Consider the following 17024-nt stretch of genomic DNA (forward strand, 5'->3'; position numbering starts at 1 on the left):
TTGATTCAACTATCACTGTTTATTTAAATGCTGTATTATAAATATTAAGAAAAAAGGAAAAAACAAAACTAAATAAAATTCAGATTTGAAAGCCAATAATTATTCACACTTTTTCTTTTATTTTTTATTTTTGAAATTTTTTGCAAAATTACCATGGTAATTTAAAACATTTCATAACTTAAAAAAAAAAAAAAAAATTTAAGACAACTGCTGGCTATAGAGTCATACACAGAGTCTCACAGAACACTTGTAGTCACTGTAGATGTTTCTACCATGTATGGCTTCACTGGGAAACCATACTTTCTTGTTTGCCGTGAAAACAGGAATAACTCAAAACAAATTGGGCCAGTTGAATGAAGTCATCAAAGCTCAAGATCGGTATGTGGTGTGAACATTTCAATGTCCATTAAGTTTTAATATAAATTATGTTTGAATACTTCATACTAAAAAATGAAGATAATTAGGGCATCGGTTGATATATGGCATCATTATTTTCTTCCCAATTCAAAGAAAAAGGCATTAAATACCGTGAAAACTGGTAAGTGGAGGATACACATTCATGCGCGTCATTGAAAACACATACAATAATTTCTCAACGACGTGAAAAACCACGTCCAATTTCTGACCTAAAATGTTCCATATGCAATGGGTCGCTAAATTTCACTTTAGGACCGTCAGTCCATGCCACGTGAATCAATGAAAATCCTTCTCACAAGTGGGGTTGTTAATAAAGATTATTTTAGAATAATATACGAAATTTAAGTGAATTTTTACTTACGGATTTTGACAGCCGCCAATGTCGTGCTTCTTGACTCAATAATTGCGTATAAGCTGAGCAGACGACGACATCATGCATCCCCTATACGATCTTTGGACGACATTTATCATGCACAAAGTTCGCGTTTAAAATATAAACCATTTTCCAAAAAGGTGAGCAAAAAGACATAAATAAAATATCAGCTGAAAACTTCGGGTCAAGAAATACACTAGTCAGTCACTACACAATTATAACGTTCACTCTGAGCAAATATTTTTCGAAAAATTCCAAGTTTTAATTTAATAACTAGATACAAATGCAGAAACGTGTTTTGCGCATTCAAAAACCCCTCTACACCAAAATGGTAGACTCCTAAAAAGACGGGGCGGTAGCGATGAAGTGCGCCACCTTGGGTTACAATTATTATTTCAGAAATGTCGTGTGATAGCGCCCTCGTTTGAACAAACTTGCTTCAGTCCGTGTTGGGAGAGTAGAGGGGGCGGGGCACACACATTGTGGACGGGGAGAGGGGAATCCCCTTTTGACTTGAGGGACACACCTCGCAATGCTGTACAAGTACACCACAACATCCTTTCCAAGCCCTGTCCTACATACGTTTTGGACCGAGGATGATCTAAGTATTAAAGTGAAAAATAAATGAGGCAATTGTACATTGCACATCGATCGAGAGCATCATTAAAAAAAACTAAAAAAACTTGGGGTCTTCCAGTTGGTGCATTTTAGGATGAGCATAGGCCTAACCACAATGCTATAAAAAAGAACCTGGCAGTAAATAATCCGTCCACAAAAAAAACTATGTGATCCTTTGTAAACCATATTGGTGTTACATTGGGGAGAATTAAACATTCTTTGCCTTGTTTAGGACACGATCGTGACATTAATTAGTTTCTCAGAAAGTTTTATTATGTTTACAAATTCAGTTAAAGGCCCTCTTTCGTCAAAGTGAAAAGCACTTTTTACAATTAGCGACGTCTGCCGCCTAAACAGATTCATGCGTGTAGGCGTTGTGACTGAGCACATGCACAATACAATAGTCAGTCCCACCATGCATCAAACATCCTCTACAAAAACTTATTTAAAGGGAAGGTACACGTTTGGCAATCACTCTTAATGGAAATGAAAACTATTGGCTGGAACCTTAGGCTCTATATAAAGCGTTTCGAGAAACATTTCACTTTGATCTTGAACCTTAAGCCTACAATGATGCAAGCATGCAGTCCAGATCCACTTGTTCAAATTAACTCAACTTCCTGTACACAAGGTTTCAATAACCTCAAAAGGGAAATCGATTCGAACTGTGTACAGCAAACTGTGGTTACATTTGAATTGCATGTGGTTACATGTTAAATCATGCTTTAAAGGCATGGACACCTTTGGTTTGTCAAAGACCAGTTTTCTCACTTGTATCATAACATGCATAAAATATCAAATCTGTGAACATTTCGACTCATTCGGTCATAAAGTTGCAAGAAAAATGAGAATAATGAACAAAAAACACTCCTTATTGCAATTTTTGTGTGATTTCGGATCAGATACCTATTTATAAAAGTCCTCAAAGTATCATTATGACATTTAGTTCACATTCAATTCAGCCATATAAAGTTTTTATTAAAATGTCATTAAAATAAGTTCTATGTGTCGTCTCCCGTAATGATTTTTTAAACTATCAATCATAGTTATAAAAAGTTTGTTTCAATGAATGATAAAAGATGAAAAATGAATCAACCTATGCAACTTGGTTGTCATTTTCCGAAAAAAAAAACACTTTTGGGTCGGGAGGGGCTGCAGGTTGCCCAAAGTTATTTACGCTTCTGCCCTCCGCTTCTGCCCTTCTGCCCTCCTTGTTGCCCTGGTTGTTGCTTTTGTTGTGGTTTCTGTTGTTGACCTTGCTGATGAACTTGCTGGACTTTCTGCTTCTGCCCTACACTACATTGTTGTCCTAATTGTTGCTGCAGCCTTTGCTGTTGTTTCTGTTGCTGTTGTTGTTGCTGACGTAGTTGCTGTTGTAGTTGCTGGACGTTACGCTTCTGCCCTTCGCGTTGATGTCCTAATTGATGATGAAGCTTTTCCAAATGTCTTTGTTGCTGTTCACGCTGCTGGTGCAGCTGCTGTTGTAGTTGCTGGCGCTTCTGCCCTTCGGGTTGCCGTTTTAATTGTTGACGAAGCTCATGCTGCTGTGTCTGTTGTTGTTGGCGATGCTGATGTAGCTGCTGTTGTAGTTCCTGGATGTTATGCTTCTGCTCTTCGCGTTGTCGTCCTAATTGGTGATGCAGCTTTTCCTGTTGTTTTTGTCGCTGTTGGGCTTGTTGATGTAGGTGATGTTGGAGTTGCTGGAGGTTACGCTTCTGCCCTTCACGTTGTTGTCCTAGTTGTTGACGAAGCTCATGCTGCTGTGTCTGTTGTTGTTGACGGTGCTGATGTAGCTGTTGTTGTAGTTGCTGGAGGTTACGCTTCTGCCCTTCGCGCTGTTGTCCTAACTGTTGATGCAGCTGTTCCTGTTGTTTCTGTCGCTGTTGGCGTTGCTGCTGCAGCTGATGTTGTAGTTGCTGGAGGTTACGCTTCTGCTCTTTTCGTTGTTGTCCTAGTTGTTGATGAAGCTGATTCTGTTGCTGTTGATATTGTTGACGTAGCCTGTTACCTTGCTGCTGCTCATGTTGTTGTCCAAACTGTTGGTGCAGCACTTGCTGCTGGATGTGCCGCTCTTCTTGACGAAAACGGTCAGGGAAGTATTCTTGCATTGTTTGGGTGAGTTCACCATGCCAACTCCCTACCAATGGTAATTGCTGCTGTCCGAGTGCTGCTTGTCGAAGATGTTGCTGTCCTTCGTGCTCTTGTATGTTTGCTGGTTGCGCACAGTTAGCCGTTATCGGTGTATTGTCATTTCTTGAGTGCAGCCCATCAACCTGGTGAAAACGTTGCTGACCCAGCTCCACTTCATCTACATGTTCTTGTAACCATTCCTCTACTCCTAGTTCCCCCGATTCTGCATTTTGTCCATTCGTCCCCCGTGATTCCTCTGGCTGCTTCTGGTGCACATCATCAGGTTGTTGCTGTTCTGGTTCAGATTCTTGCAGATGTTGTTTCACAAGCTGCTCAGTCCATATCACGTCCAAACGTGTCTCCACAGCATGGAACTTCCCAACGATTTCTGCAAGCTGGAAGTTCCGCGGTAGACATTCGACGACCTCAGTACCGTTCAGGTGTACCTTTTTCCGGCATAGAGGGCACTCTAGCTCCCAATGGCTGCCATCAAGACCCTGTGGCCTGGTTTCCAACCCTGCAACACAGTCCAGACAGAAGCTATGCTGACATGGAAGAACAACTGGATCTTGGTAGAAATCCAAACACAAAGGGCACTGCAGCTCATCTTTTAACTCTTTAAGCGACTCATCAAGTCCTTCGATTGCTGAAAATGGTTCTGGTGGTGGTGGTTTTGCTGCCGACATTTCGTTCGTTTCAAAGTTATCTTGAACAGAAGGAGTTCATGTTATGTTCCAACCATTGACACTATGTGCTCTGATACACTATAGGCCATTCATCTATATCCTGTTATTAATACAGCACAGGATACAGTAGGGGTGGGCAAGGCAGAATGACGTAGTCAACAAGTCAAAATAAAATAAAATATGTGCCAACTTAGCCTACAGTGTGACCAAGCAGTCCTGTTGTATCGAATTAACTCAACTTCCTGTCAACTCGGATTCAATAATCATATTACCTCAAAGGGGAATCCCCTTTGTGGGAAATAATTCTAGATTCAAACTGTACAGCAAGCTGTAATACATGAATTGCATATTTTGAAATAAATTTGTATGCGTAGCAAGAAAGTCCAAAAATTAATCAGAAACTAAGTTTAAATAAAGGCACTCGGCACCTTTTGTTAATTGTCAAAGACCAATATTCTCACTTGTTACCCAACGACATACGCATAAAATAGCAAATCTGTGAAAATTCTTTGCTTAATTTGTCTTCAAAGTTGCAAGAGAATAAAGACAGGAAAAACACCATTGTTCCACAAGTGTGTGCTCTCAGATGCCTAACAAAAGGCTTAAAGCATGGAATCTTTTAATGTTCAAGTAGTTATCTCTTTCTCAAAAACTATGTTACTTCAGAGGGAGCAGTTCCTCACAATGTTTTATACTACCAACAGCTCTCCAGTGCTTGTTAACAAGTAAGTTTTCATGCCAATACTTATTTGAAGTATTTAACAAAAGTGTCCAGTGCCTTTAAAATAATGTACTTGGGAACCAAATTCCTGAGGAAAACTGTTGAACAATGCAACATAGTTAGTTTGTCTATTTGACAACAATTGCAACACTATTGTGACACAGAGACAAGCATGTCTTACTTTTTTTGGGCAACTCATTTATTTCATAAATGATACAATAAAGAACTTATTCGATTCGGCATTATAATTTGTGTTTGATTAAAATAACTAAAATAATGATTAATTGAGTTTCTATAATCTGTTCAATTTGGCAGTTTCTGAACATGATAACTGTAATCGATGTTAGTTTAATTAGATAAAGGGACCTGTAGATATTATGCATATGAAATCATTGAGTAGGGTCCGGTCAGCTACAGGTGAAAGACGATTGATTATTGGTCATCCTGCGCGCTGCACTAGATGTGCGGTTTACATTGTTTCATCATTGTTTAACCTCTAATATAGTGACGTTAATATGACGTCAATATATATGGTCCTTTGTCAAGTTTTGCTTTTGTTGCTTTTAAGAGTTGTTTTCAGTACATTTTCTTCCAATAAAATAAAAAATCAGGTGCATTGGCGAAGTCATTTGAGAACTTTTAAAAGGTTAACAAAAAAATAGCAAGCTCTTCTCTAACACCACTACTTACTAAAGAGATGTTTACACGGTGTCACCGCAAACCTTACCTAATATAATAGGCATTAAGCTATGGCTAGGTATAATAAAAACAACTTTTGAAGTTATACTAACTATTATAAGGCCCAATGTCAGACAGAAAACAGTAATTGCTTAACTTGATTTAAAATCAAACGGCAGCATATATACATTTACATATGAAAAATTTGGTAAAAAACACAATTTCAGTTTATAATCAAACTACAAAAAAAAAAAAAGATAACATACTTTGAGTTACAATTGTAGTTAAAGAGTAGAGTTTCAATTTCACAAGAATCAGTAAAAAATGTTTTGTAATTCTCACGATTTCAATAGACCACATTTCTGCTAGTTTTTTCTTTAATAATTGAAAGACCCTGGACACGTTTGGTAATTATCAAAGACCAATTTTGCTCACTTGGTGCATCCCAACATCCAAACTAACAAACCTGTAAAAATTTGGGCTCAATTGGTCAGCGAAGCTTCAAGAAAATAATGAAAGAAAAAATGCCTTTGTTGCACAAATTTTCTATGCTTTCAGATGCATAATAAAATGCTTCAAGCCTGAAGTCTATTATTATTTCAGTATTAAGCTATGGCTAGGTATAATAAAAACAACTTTTGAAGTTGTACTAACTATTATAAGGCCCAATGTCAGACAGAAAACAGTTAATTGCTTTTGATTTAAAATCAAACGGCAGCATATATACATTTACATATGAAAAATTTGGTAAAAAACACAATTTCAGTTCATAATCAAACTAAAAAAAAAAAAAGATAACAAACTTTGAGTTACAATTGTAATTAAAGAGTAGAGTTTCAATTTCACAAGAATCAGTAAAAAATGTTTTGTAATTCTCAGGATTTTAATAGACCACATTTCTGCTAGTTTTTACTTTAATAATTGAAAGACACTGGACACGTTTGGTAGTTATCAAAGACCAATTTTGCTCACTTGGTGCATCCCAACATCCAAACTAACAAACCTGTACAAATTTGGGCTCAATTGGTCAGCGAAGCTGCAAGAAAATAATGAAAGAAAAAATGCCTTTGTTGCACAAATTTTCTATGCTTTCAGATGCATAATAAAATGCTTCAAGCCTGAAGTCTATTATTATTTCAGTATTAAGAAATCACCACTTTCTCAAAAACTACTTTACTTCAAAGGGAGTCAGTTCTCTCAATGTTGTATCAACAGCTTTCCATTGCTCGCTACCAAGTAAGATTTATGCTAACAATTATTTTGAGTAATTACAAAAAGTGTTCAGTGCCTTTAAGCCCATTACATCACCTCGCACTACCATGTCAATGAGATGACACAACTTCATGTTATCAAACTGTTAAACATCTGGACGCTTTTTTTGATCATCCCTAAAGCCTATGAGCAGTAAATTACTATTACCAACCAAATATTAAAATGTGTTGACTATTCCTTATATGGAATATCAAGTAGGCCTGGGCGACTAGTAAAATTCACTCCTGAACTAGTTGCGCCTCAAATAGTTGCGACTACGACACTAGTTGCGACTTATTCTTAATTCCCAAGATGCATAATGTTTGCAGCAGCCGCAATAATAGCAAAATTCATGTTGAAAGGATTGACGGATTGTGTCATCGATGTCTGATTGTGTTTCATAAGTAAATTATGTTGGCGTGAAAAATCATGAGTGCAACAATTGGCTCACCATAGAGGTGTTCATGACTATTTTTTGTAGTAGAGCTACTACAAAAACAGTCTAAGCTCTTTGACTATTTTCGTAGTAGTTGTGGCGGCCAATTAACCGGGTAGTTGAAAAACGGTAGTCGCAACTTGACTATAAAGCAATCAATAATCGTGACTTCAACACTAGCCGCACACGTCGCCCAGGCTTAATACCAAGCTTTGACTATAGCCTTGTGTCTTAGAAAAACAAGTTAAGTTACACTACTCAGCAAAATGTCTCTCTTTACTTACTTTATGTACGATGTAGAGTAAAAAAAAGTAGTAGATTATTAAAAAGAAAAAAACAAGCATCATCCACTAAAGTCTATTTCATCAACAGTATCTCAAACTGTAATCTGTCGCGGAAAATAACTATAGCTTAACTAAAGGTGATTAAATGAGCCATTATAGGAAAATCTTTAAAAGAAGCACTAACAATTAAATGTCTTCTGGATTTAGTCCGTGCTTGCATCAAGCGTATTTCTCAGGGCTAGCACGGAATTTTTAATTGTGCCCTTGTGTACTGAGGGTCTTATTTCCCAGGGTATGGTCAGTGTGGTCAGCCCCAGCTCTACCCCAGGTATAGTGTAGTTATTGTGCAACTAAGTCATTCCATTGCAAGTTATCATCGTGTGAACAAGTCATTTTCCAAGAGTCTCAGAGCTATTCCAGTTTTCAGAGTTATTCCCATCCTTGTTATGTAAGTACCAAATCTTTCTTTGTTTCTTATCACTGCTAGACTAAAATCAATATTTGTGTTTATTATTATTGCCATTTCTAAGGAGATTCCTTGTATTTTAAGTGGTTTGGATAAGTTTCCTTTGTCTATACAATTGTAGTTCTTTGCATTTGTTGTTACCTTTGTTTTAGTTTGGAAGCACAAATTAAGCCAGTGTTTTGCCCAAACTTGTCCTTTTTTGATTGTCTTTACTCTGTTTATATTTGAAACAGTTGAGGATGTTTCCTTGGATTAATTTACCTTGCTATATGGAGGAAGGAAAAGAGTTCTTTTACAAGTTTCCTTGAGAAATAATTTGGTTTATTATAATTAACTTTACATTTCATTGAAGATGGAGTGTATAGTTATTTGTTGTTTTAGACTCTTCCATGTCCATACTTTTATTGTTCATGTCACAGAGAAGTTTAAACTAGTTGTATGGATTTCATTATTGGTTTTTCTTGTTATTTGATTTACCTAGTTCATTGCAAAGTTCTTGCTAGGATAACTTTAATTGAGTCACTTTTGATAATTGTTATTATTCCTTATTTTGCTCATTTTGCCATTAAGGTCTTTCAGTTATGATTAAGTTATTGTTTCTTTTGTACATTAGATTTCTGTGTTTCTATTCCATGAAACTTCAGAGATTTACAGTTCTTGTGTAAGGTTCTAGCATAGACCCCACATGAGATTCCTAGTGCTATATGCTATGGGTTGTTTATTGCAGAGATGTAGAGATTAAGTAATTAAGTACACCAGCTGTGGAATGTCTTAGGAACTTCCAAGGTTCATGGCTGTGTGTTTGGTTTATTGACATAGGTTTAGCTACATCACACAACTCTGTGCTGTGTGTGTGAGGGCATGGTATAGCTAATTGCTATGTGATCACTGCACAGGTGGCTTACATCCAGAACCACTATCTAGATTGTTTATGTTACAGCCATGTTGCTAGCTCATTAGTATGTATTTGTCTTTTTGGACAGCTGTGTCTATTGTGTATAGCAGTGTTAAAACTTAGTGTTCTCTTTACTGGACTCTAGAGTTTTCGTGAATATTTAATAAGGTGGACTGAGGAACTATTTTATCTTTGGCAAAAGGGTATAATAATAAATGTGTTTCTCTATTGTAAAAGTTTATCCTCTTAAGCTTGAGACATTTGCTCTTTGCCATAGAATTTAATGTTTCAGGTTTACTTTGGTTATTTTGATTTAATGTTTGTATTTTTGACATTTCTATTGTATAATCTTATGTTTGCTTATAATCTTTTTCTTTTCTGTTCTTTTATAGACTTACGCATCAACCCTTTTTGTTTTAATCTTTTGTGCTTGTGAATAAAATACTTGTATAAAGAACCAATCTTGTCGGGTCACACTAGGCAATAGCACAGTTTCATAAAGCTGTTGAGCAGAAAATACTGCCTGACAAATTTTGCTTAGCCAGTCACAACAATGCAAGCTTAATGTAATTTGGGCTGGTATACTTGCTGTGTTTAGCAAGTTGTTGTGCTAACAGGCTTTAAGGAACTTGGCCCTGGTTGTCATCTCTATGTTGGATGTAAATATAAACAAAGTTTTGGAAGGACCATAATAAGTGAGTCTGATTTTGTTTTCTTTAAGACCAACCTTATATTAAGCACAGCCAAGAACATTTGAGATTTCCACATCACCAGCAATAACGAACGTCTCAATGCTGGACAGATTACGAATACGATGCTTGTAGGAGATGAAGTACTGGTTATCCACACGAACCTATGGAATGGGATTATAGTTCAAAATTAATACTAGGTGACACACTACTAAAAGAAGTGTTCACACTACTCTATTCCCGGGAGGCAACCACCGGGAATAACAGCCAGCCTTTTCACACTTAGGGATCACTTACCCCCTGATCTACCCCGACAAATGAGCAGCCATGAACCTCTGAGAATTGGCCTTTTTTTTTTTAGATATGGTGGATTCTATCGGAGTGCACTGATTGGTTTGGGTAAAATAAAGACCATTTTACTCAAACCTAACAATAGTGAGTAGTGCTATGTCCACCATACCTCAAAACGGCTTCCACCCAGGGCCCAATTTCATAGAGCTGCTTAAGCACAAAATTTTGCTTAAGCAAAAAAATCCTTGCTTAGTAAAATCAGATTACCGGCCAAGACTCCACTCAATTGTTATGCTAAGTAAACAACAGCTAAATACCAGTCACAAGCAATGTATATGGCATGAAATTTTTGTCAGTAACAAGTGTAAAACAAGCGAGCTATTTTCGTGCTTAAGCTAATTTTTTGTTTAAGCAGCTCTATGAAATTGGCCCTTGCTCTGGAGTAGGGGTAAGCGTTAAAACGTGCAACCAGAACCCCATGGAGTAGGTAATTAGGCGGGGACAGTGTGAAAATGCGCTGGTTAACTGTGGGGTAAAAAAAACCTCCTGGGGCCTCCCCAGGGTTGAGAGGCTTTCTCTGAATCGAGCCACTACGGCTGCGGCTAAAGCCAATGGCTGCACGGACAACGGAAAGAATAGGACCTTTTGGTGTTACAGCCATAGCCACTGCTGAAGCCATCAATTCCAACATGGTCCAACATAGGAACAGTCTGTAGTAAGAATGTGACTGCCAAACATTCAGGACAAAGCTTTATGAATTAAACTTGGGCAAAACACAGTGGGAGACAGCTTTAGTTGGGATTGGTTTCCAGGCATGGAATTTTCAACTTTGAAAGGGCAAGGCCATTTTCATTTGTCAAAGGGCACATATTAAAGTCAATGAGCAACTTTAGAAGGGGCACTATATGGCCAAGACCAGTTGCAACGACTGAGGTCGTGACCTCCGTGTAATATTCCACTCCTGGGTTTTAGTTCAACTGATTTGTCGACCTTCAGGGCTCCAACTAACCACTGGACCACTGGCAAGAGTTCAGTGAATGGAGCATTGGTACCGAGCTGTTGGACTTGATTCTCATCCTCAAGCAAGTACAACTCGGCCTCCCTAGGTCAAGGAAGTACCAACCTCGCTACCATGGCCAGCACGCCGTATCACACTAGCTCTGCTTACGTCTCTAACCCCTGGAAGGGAAACTCCGATCCGTGTCTTTGATTGGCTAGCATGTACGCGCAGAGTTTGAAACGCCGTGCGTCTCCAAAAAGCTCTATACGCCGAAACGCGTGCGTACAAAGATATACGTATTAACTTTTTTTTTTTTCACGCAATACTGAACGCCAAGGCAAGTTTATGACTTTATTACACACAGCGCATCCAGTGTGTGCGCGACTAACGCCCAACACAGAACGCCAAACACAGCTTCATAAAATTGGGCCCAGGTTGCAAAACATTTTCACACCACTGAATACATCACAATTTAAAGGCACTGGACACGTTTAGTTGTCATCAAAGACAAGCATTCTCACTTGGTGTATCCCAACTGATGCATAAAATAACAAACCTGTGAAAATTGTGGTTAATTTTGGTTGACGAAGTTGCAAGAGATAAATGAAAGAAAAAACACCCTCATTACAGAAATTTGTGTGCTTTCCCAGGATGCATAATAATAGACTTCAACTAAAGTTTTTTATTATTTGATTGAGAAGTTACCCATTTTCTGAAAAACTACATTTGTACGTTACTTCAGATGGAGCCCTTTCTCACAATGTTCTATACTATCAACAGCTCTCCACTGCTCGTTACCAAGTACATTTTTTATGCTAACAATCGGTTTGAGTAATAACTAGTGTCCAGTGCCTTTTACAAAAGTGAAAAATATTTGTAAAGTATACCTCGAACTTGTCCAGCAGACAAATAAATTCCAGCTTGAAAGGACGTCCAACCTTGAATGGAAACTGTGATCTGCTGCCCCTTTCCTCTGAACCATACCCCCCCTTCATTCTGGAGTTACGAACCACCATAGCAGGCCAAGTGAATCGAGGGTTAAAATGCAGAGCAATGTCTCCTGTTTTAATGTTCTTACCAAGCTGAAAGTTGATGTGGAACCTGGAATATAAATGAAAAGTGAATCCCGGGTAATTGAAAAGATTGGATTTTTAAAATTCTGCTTTTAAAAACCAATATATTTGCAAAGCAAAAAATGAGTGGGGGACTAGTCACATCAATGCCAATGAAATGTTGGCTGTTAACCCATTTTTGCTAAGCAAGATTTTCCTGTGCTTAGCAAGTTTTTGCTCTTACAGGCTTTATGAAAATGGGCCCAGAGCTTAAAGGAACACGTTGCCTTGGATCGGTTGAGTTGGTCTTCGACAAGCGTCCTGGAACCATTTGTTATAAAATCGATGAAAGATGTTGTAAAAGTAGAATACAATGATCTACACAAATATGCCTCGAAAATGCATGGTTTTCGTTTTACCTCGTCGACAAACACGGTCGGCCATTTATGGGAGTCAAAACTTTGACTCCCATAAATGGCCGACCGTGTTTTCGCGCCGTAAAATGAAAACCGTGCAATTTTGAGTGATACTTGTGTGGATCAATATATTCTACTTTTAAAACATCTTTCTAACCATATGCATTTCATAACAAACGGTTTCAAACACTTTTCATAGACCAACTCGTCTGATCCAAGGCAATGTGTTCCTTTAACTTAATGGTTCTGCTTACTGTAAGTAAAGAATCAGCACTTACGGAACAGGGAATACCACACTTACGTCAAGTGTATTTACAGGTTGGCAGGTAATTTTTGCTAGTGTACTCCTTGTCACTAGGCATTCTTTGCTTACACAGAAATGAAGCTCTTGCCCCCAAAATGGGGATCGTAAGTGTATAACTCTCCAGTTAGCAGAGCCATGGTATTGGGCACAGATTTTTAGATGGGGATCGTAAGTGTATAACTCTCCAGTTAGCAGAGCCATGGTATTGGGCACAGATGTTTAGATGGGGATCGTAAGTGTATAACTCTCCAGTTAGCAGAGCCATGGTATTGGGCACAGATGTTTAGATGGGGATCGTAAGTGTATAACTCTCCAGTTAGCAGAGCCATGGTATTGGGCACAGATTTCTAGATATTTGCGATTTGAAATGCAAAAATCTTCAGTGTTATTGTTTCATTCAGTTTATCTAGTTAAATTACTTCTCTAAAATTGTTTTGTAAAATCAAATGCACCCCATGTGACAGTGTTTCTGGCAACCAGAATACATAACAAGCAAGAGGTGTGTTATAATTTTACACTTGTGATCAACATTCATCTTCAACTTTCCAATGGCCCACGCACGAATACCCGCTATGGTGATAGAGCATTCTCAGTAGCTGCACCAACTTGCTGGAACAAGCTCCATCTTCACATCCATGACTCATCCTCGATCAGCTCATTCAAGACTTAGGTAAAAACACATCTCTTCAGACAATGTTAAAGTGCTTTGAAATGCCTATGGAAGCTATACAAATTTTATTTATTATTATTATTATTGTTGTTATTATAATTGTTGTTGAGATACTGTCATAGACTTTGAAACACTGTTTAACCTTCATACCGTTTACAATTCTTGGCTGGTTGTCCAAAAACAGTGATTTGCTTCCCAGGTCCCATGGCAGTGATTCCACAGTAGTAGGGAATTTTCTATAAAAAAACCAAAATAAAAATAATCATAGAATCAGGAAATAAACAAAAAATACTGAGGAAACATCATAAAATATTGAGGTGAAAAAAAATCATAAAATATCAAGGAAACATAAAAACGAAAGATTGTACAATTTGTCTAGCAAAGGAAGTAGTTTCGGAGTATTCTTTTAATTCTTTTTAAAGTTTCCAGCAAATTTGGAAACCCTTTTACCAAATCCAAACTCAACCCTTGGTGGGTCCTTAATGAATAAATTCCATCCATCTTAGGATGAAAAATGACCCTGTCTGGTCACCCACAGTCTCTCAGGGCACAAGACATACACTAGTGCCTCCACTTATGATTATCAGCCAGTCCATAATGTAGGGTGTCATTGCCGAGTGGTTAAGAGCATCAATCAAGTTCTGGTGGTTTAGTCATCAGAGTGTGCGTTCGAATCCTGGTCATGACACTTCCCAAGATACTTTAATTATCACAGCAGCCCAAGGGCTGTATACTGCCCAGGGAGCTGAGAAAGATTAAAGGAATGTTATTGGCCAGACTACCAGGGCACTTATGGACTGATATTAATTTAATTATAATAATGAAGACACTTCTTACATAAGTTTGTTTAGTGACTCCCATCACAGCAAGTTCACCAGCAACGTTCAATGATGCCTGTAAAGGGATCAAAAGCAAATAAATAATTGTGTATAATTTAAAGAGTAGATAGGATATTGTGTGACAAAAGCATTCATACATTTGACTTAAAGGCAGTGGACACTATTGGTAATTACTCAAAATAATTTTCAGCATAAAACCTCACCTGGTAACGAGTAATGGAGAGAGGTTGATAGTATAAAACATTGTAAGAAACGGCTCCCTCTGAAGTGACGTAGTTTTCGAGAAAGAAGTAATTTTCCATGAATTTGATTTCGAGACCTCAAGTTTAGAACTTGAGGTCTCGAAATCAACCATCTAAACGCACACAACTTCGTGTGACAAGGGTGTTTTTTCTTTCATTACTATCTCGCAAGTTTAATGACCGATTGAGCTCAAACTTTCACAGGTTTGTTATTTAATGCATATGTTGAGATACACCAACTGTGAAGACTAGTCTTTGACAATTACCAATAGTGTCCACTGTCTTTAAATGTTTCATCATGCAACATTTTACGTCAAAATAAAAAAACAAAAGTTTCTAACGCAAAAAGACATAAATTAGGGAAACTCCTTTTGGAGCAACCAGAGTAGGTGGAAGTATTTTTTAGTCTTCAATACTCATCACAATTGAAAAGATTTTTTTATTAGATTTTGTAGTAAGATAATGATGCAATTTGTTTATTCAGTTGAAAAAATCAAGACCACTGGCCGGCTTGTCTGGTCGCGAGGTTAATGGCCCGCGCTAAATCTGGTCTAGTTTTAGTTTTGAGCCCTTGTTAGATGCAGTGTCTACAGTCAACCAAAACTCATGCTACGTAGAAACACTCACCATGGCTGTGTTTAGAGTGACTGTCGGGTCTTGCTTAATTGGAGTTGGTGGGACAGAAGAACCATGGGTTGGAAACGATGGACAAGAATCTCCACTTTCTGACGGTGAAATACATGCTGTGAGCTCGGTGACTTTGTGGCCCGCATAGAGGCCTCTTGTTGGATTATGGAGATCTTGCAAACACTGCCAGCAGAAGAAACTAAGGCAATCCGCACAATGTGATGAAGCAGGGAAGTGGCATTCGCTACAGCCTGTTTCTTTAGTAGACAGCGATAAAGATGGTTGTGGGGAAGGGGTTGTGGTATTCTCTTTGTGAGGGTACGAGTATGGGTAGCTACGATAACCATAGCTCTGGCTATCATCGCTGCTAGGGTACGGGTAACTTCCAGATGTGGGCATCAGTGGATAAGGAAGACTTTGTGAATGTTGAAAACTCGGTAGATATTGGTAAGGTTGTGGTTCGACATACGAGGGCAAGCTACTCGTACTTTGCTTTACACTTTGGTGCTCTGCCTCTGATGGTGGTTGCAGTTCATTCCATCTGTCAGCTTGCTGTCGACGCCAATCTGGCTCATGTGGTTGCTGAGGTTGGTTCCTTCTTGCCTCAAGTGCACTGCCCTCTTGCTCAAGACTTTGTGAATGTTGAAGAATTGGTGGATATTGGTAAGGTTGTTGCTGAGCGTACGATGGCAAGCTAGTTGTACTACTTTGCTTTACATTTTGGTGCTCTGCCTCCGATTGTGGTTGCAGTTCATTCCATCTGTCAGCTTGCTGTCGACGCCAATCTGGCTCCTGCGGTTGCTGAGGTTGGTTCCTTCTTGCCTCAAGCGCACTGCCCTCTTGCTCAAGACTTTGTGAATGTTGAAGAATTGGTGGATATTGGTAAGGTTGTTGCTGAGCATACGATGGCAAGCTAGTTGTACTACTTTGCTTTACATTTTGGTGCTCTGCCTCCGATTGTGGTTGCAGTTCATTCCATCTGTCAGCTTGCTGTCGACGCCATTCTTGCTCCTGCAGTTGCTGAGGTCCATTCCTCCTTGCCTCAAGTACATCCTCTTGCTCGAGCTTTAGCTGCAGTCTGTTCTGTTCTTGCTGCAGCAGATGGAGACGTCGCTGTTGCTGCTGCTGCGGAGTTGAAGAACAATCTTCTTGCTGAAAGGGTGCACTAGGAGCTGTATCCTGTTCACGTACCCCTGGGTTAACTCCGGAGTGTGTTTGAGTTTGAGAGAAGAAAACGTTGTCTGACAGGGGTTGTGGTGCAGCATTGAACACATCCCTTTCTCCACGTCCCAGTCCCACCATCTGTTCATTTTCTTGTTCTTGAATTTGATGTACTTTATCAATTTGTTTCACCAAGTCTTGAGTTAATGATACTTCTACTGATTCCCTCAATGCTCTTACAGTTTGTGCATGCTCTCTTTCCGCTGCTTGGAAGGTTTCAACAATCGCCTGTCGCTCGAAGTTCTTGGGAATGTTGTCGACCCCATCTCGGGAGCTCAGCTGCATTATTTTCCTGCATAGCGGGCATTCAAGTGCATGGTAAACACCAACTGCCCTGGTTCTCACCCGTTTAATGCAGTCACGACAGAAGTTATGCTGACATGTCAAAGCCACAGGATCTTTGTAGAAGTCCAAGCATAATGGACAATGAAGTGTTTCTGCCACTTTTTCGAGGCCTGTGGCGGAGGGACCACCACTAGCCGGTGGAGTTGTTGCACTCGCAGACATTTTGTATTGCAAGATTCCCCCAAAACCCCTCCGTCTTGTCGAGCGCCCTCTGTCTGCGGACTTGTAAAAAGGGCACGTAATTGAAACGGTCTGATGTGTCTTCCAAAGCAAGGAAATATTGCCATATCCTGGATCCACAGCACGAAAATGTAACGGTCTGTCTCCTCATATACTGTGCACAAGCAACGGGTAAAGGAATTGTCATATCACG

The 17024-nt window shown here is 38.9% G+C and overlaps 3 protein-coding genes and 1 long non-coding RNA gene across 5 annotated transcripts in view; 1 reads left to right on the forward strand and 3 right to left on the reverse strand.

Annotated features, from left to right (window-relative positions):
* Positions 1-823, reverse strand: part of LOC139944139 (unconventional myosin-XV-like) — a 67637-nt gene extending 66814 nt beyond the window's left edge. Inside the window, exon 1 of the mRNA XM_071941103.1 lies at positions 779-823. The gene's annotated coding sequence lies outside the window, so the exon portion shown is untranslated. The remainder of the gene's footprint in view (positions 1-778) is intronic.
* The window catches only part of LOC139943859 (uncharacterized), a 295369-nt gene that overhangs the window by 225619 nt on the left and 52726 nt on the right, over positions 1-17024 (forward strand). The window lies entirely within an intron of this gene.
* LOC139944141 (uncharacterized) lies at positions 1182-4283 on the reverse strand. Its single transcript, XM_071941109.1, has one exon. It carries the CDS (start codon positions 4222-4224, stop codon positions 2578-2580), a length of 1647 nt encoding a protein of 548 aa, XP_071797210.1. The 5' UTR covers positions 4225-4283; the 3' UTR covers positions 1182-2577.
* Positions 4938-16851, reverse strand: LOC139944140 (uncharacterized). The gene is made up of 5 exons (XM_071941108.1): positions 15086-16851; positions 14215-14271; positions 13528-13613; positions 11823-12036; positions 4938-9808 (listed from the first exon to the last, which is right to left on the reverse strand). The coding sequence occupies exons 1-5, from the start codon at positions 16811-16813 to the stop codon at positions 9689-9691; spliced, it is 2205 nt and encodes a 734-aa protein (XP_071797209.1). The 5' UTR covers positions 16814-16851; the 3' UTR covers positions 4938-9688.

Source organism: Asterias amurensis, chromosome 11, assembly GCF_032118995.1.
Source record: "Asterias amurensis chromosome 11, ASM3211899v1".
In the NCBI taxonomy this organism is placed as follows: Eukaryota; Metazoa; Echinodermata; class Asteroidea; order Forcipulatida; family Asteriidae; genus Asterias; species Asterias amurensis.

What these genes read in the sequence shown, in the direction of transcription:
- LOC139944141 (XM_071941109.1), bottom strand. Translation starts at nt 4,224, where the DNA reads ATGTCGGCAGCAAAACCACCACCACCAGAACCATTTTCAGCAATCGAA.
- LOC139944140 (XM_071941108.1), bottom strand. Translation starts at nt 16,813, where the DNA reads ATGTCTGCGAGTGCAACAACTCCACCGGCTAGTGGTGGTCCCTCCGCC. An exon ending in GAGTCACTAAACAAACTTAT is followed by an intron (nt 13,614 to 14,214) that starts GTAAGAAGTGTC and finishes GTTTTTTTATAG; the next exon opens with AAAATTCCCTACTACTGTGG. An exon ending in GTCTGCTGGACAAGTTCGAG is followed by an intron (nt 9,809 to 11,822) that starts GTATACTTTACA and finishes CCCATTCCATAG; the next exon opens with GTTCGTGTGGATAACCAGTA.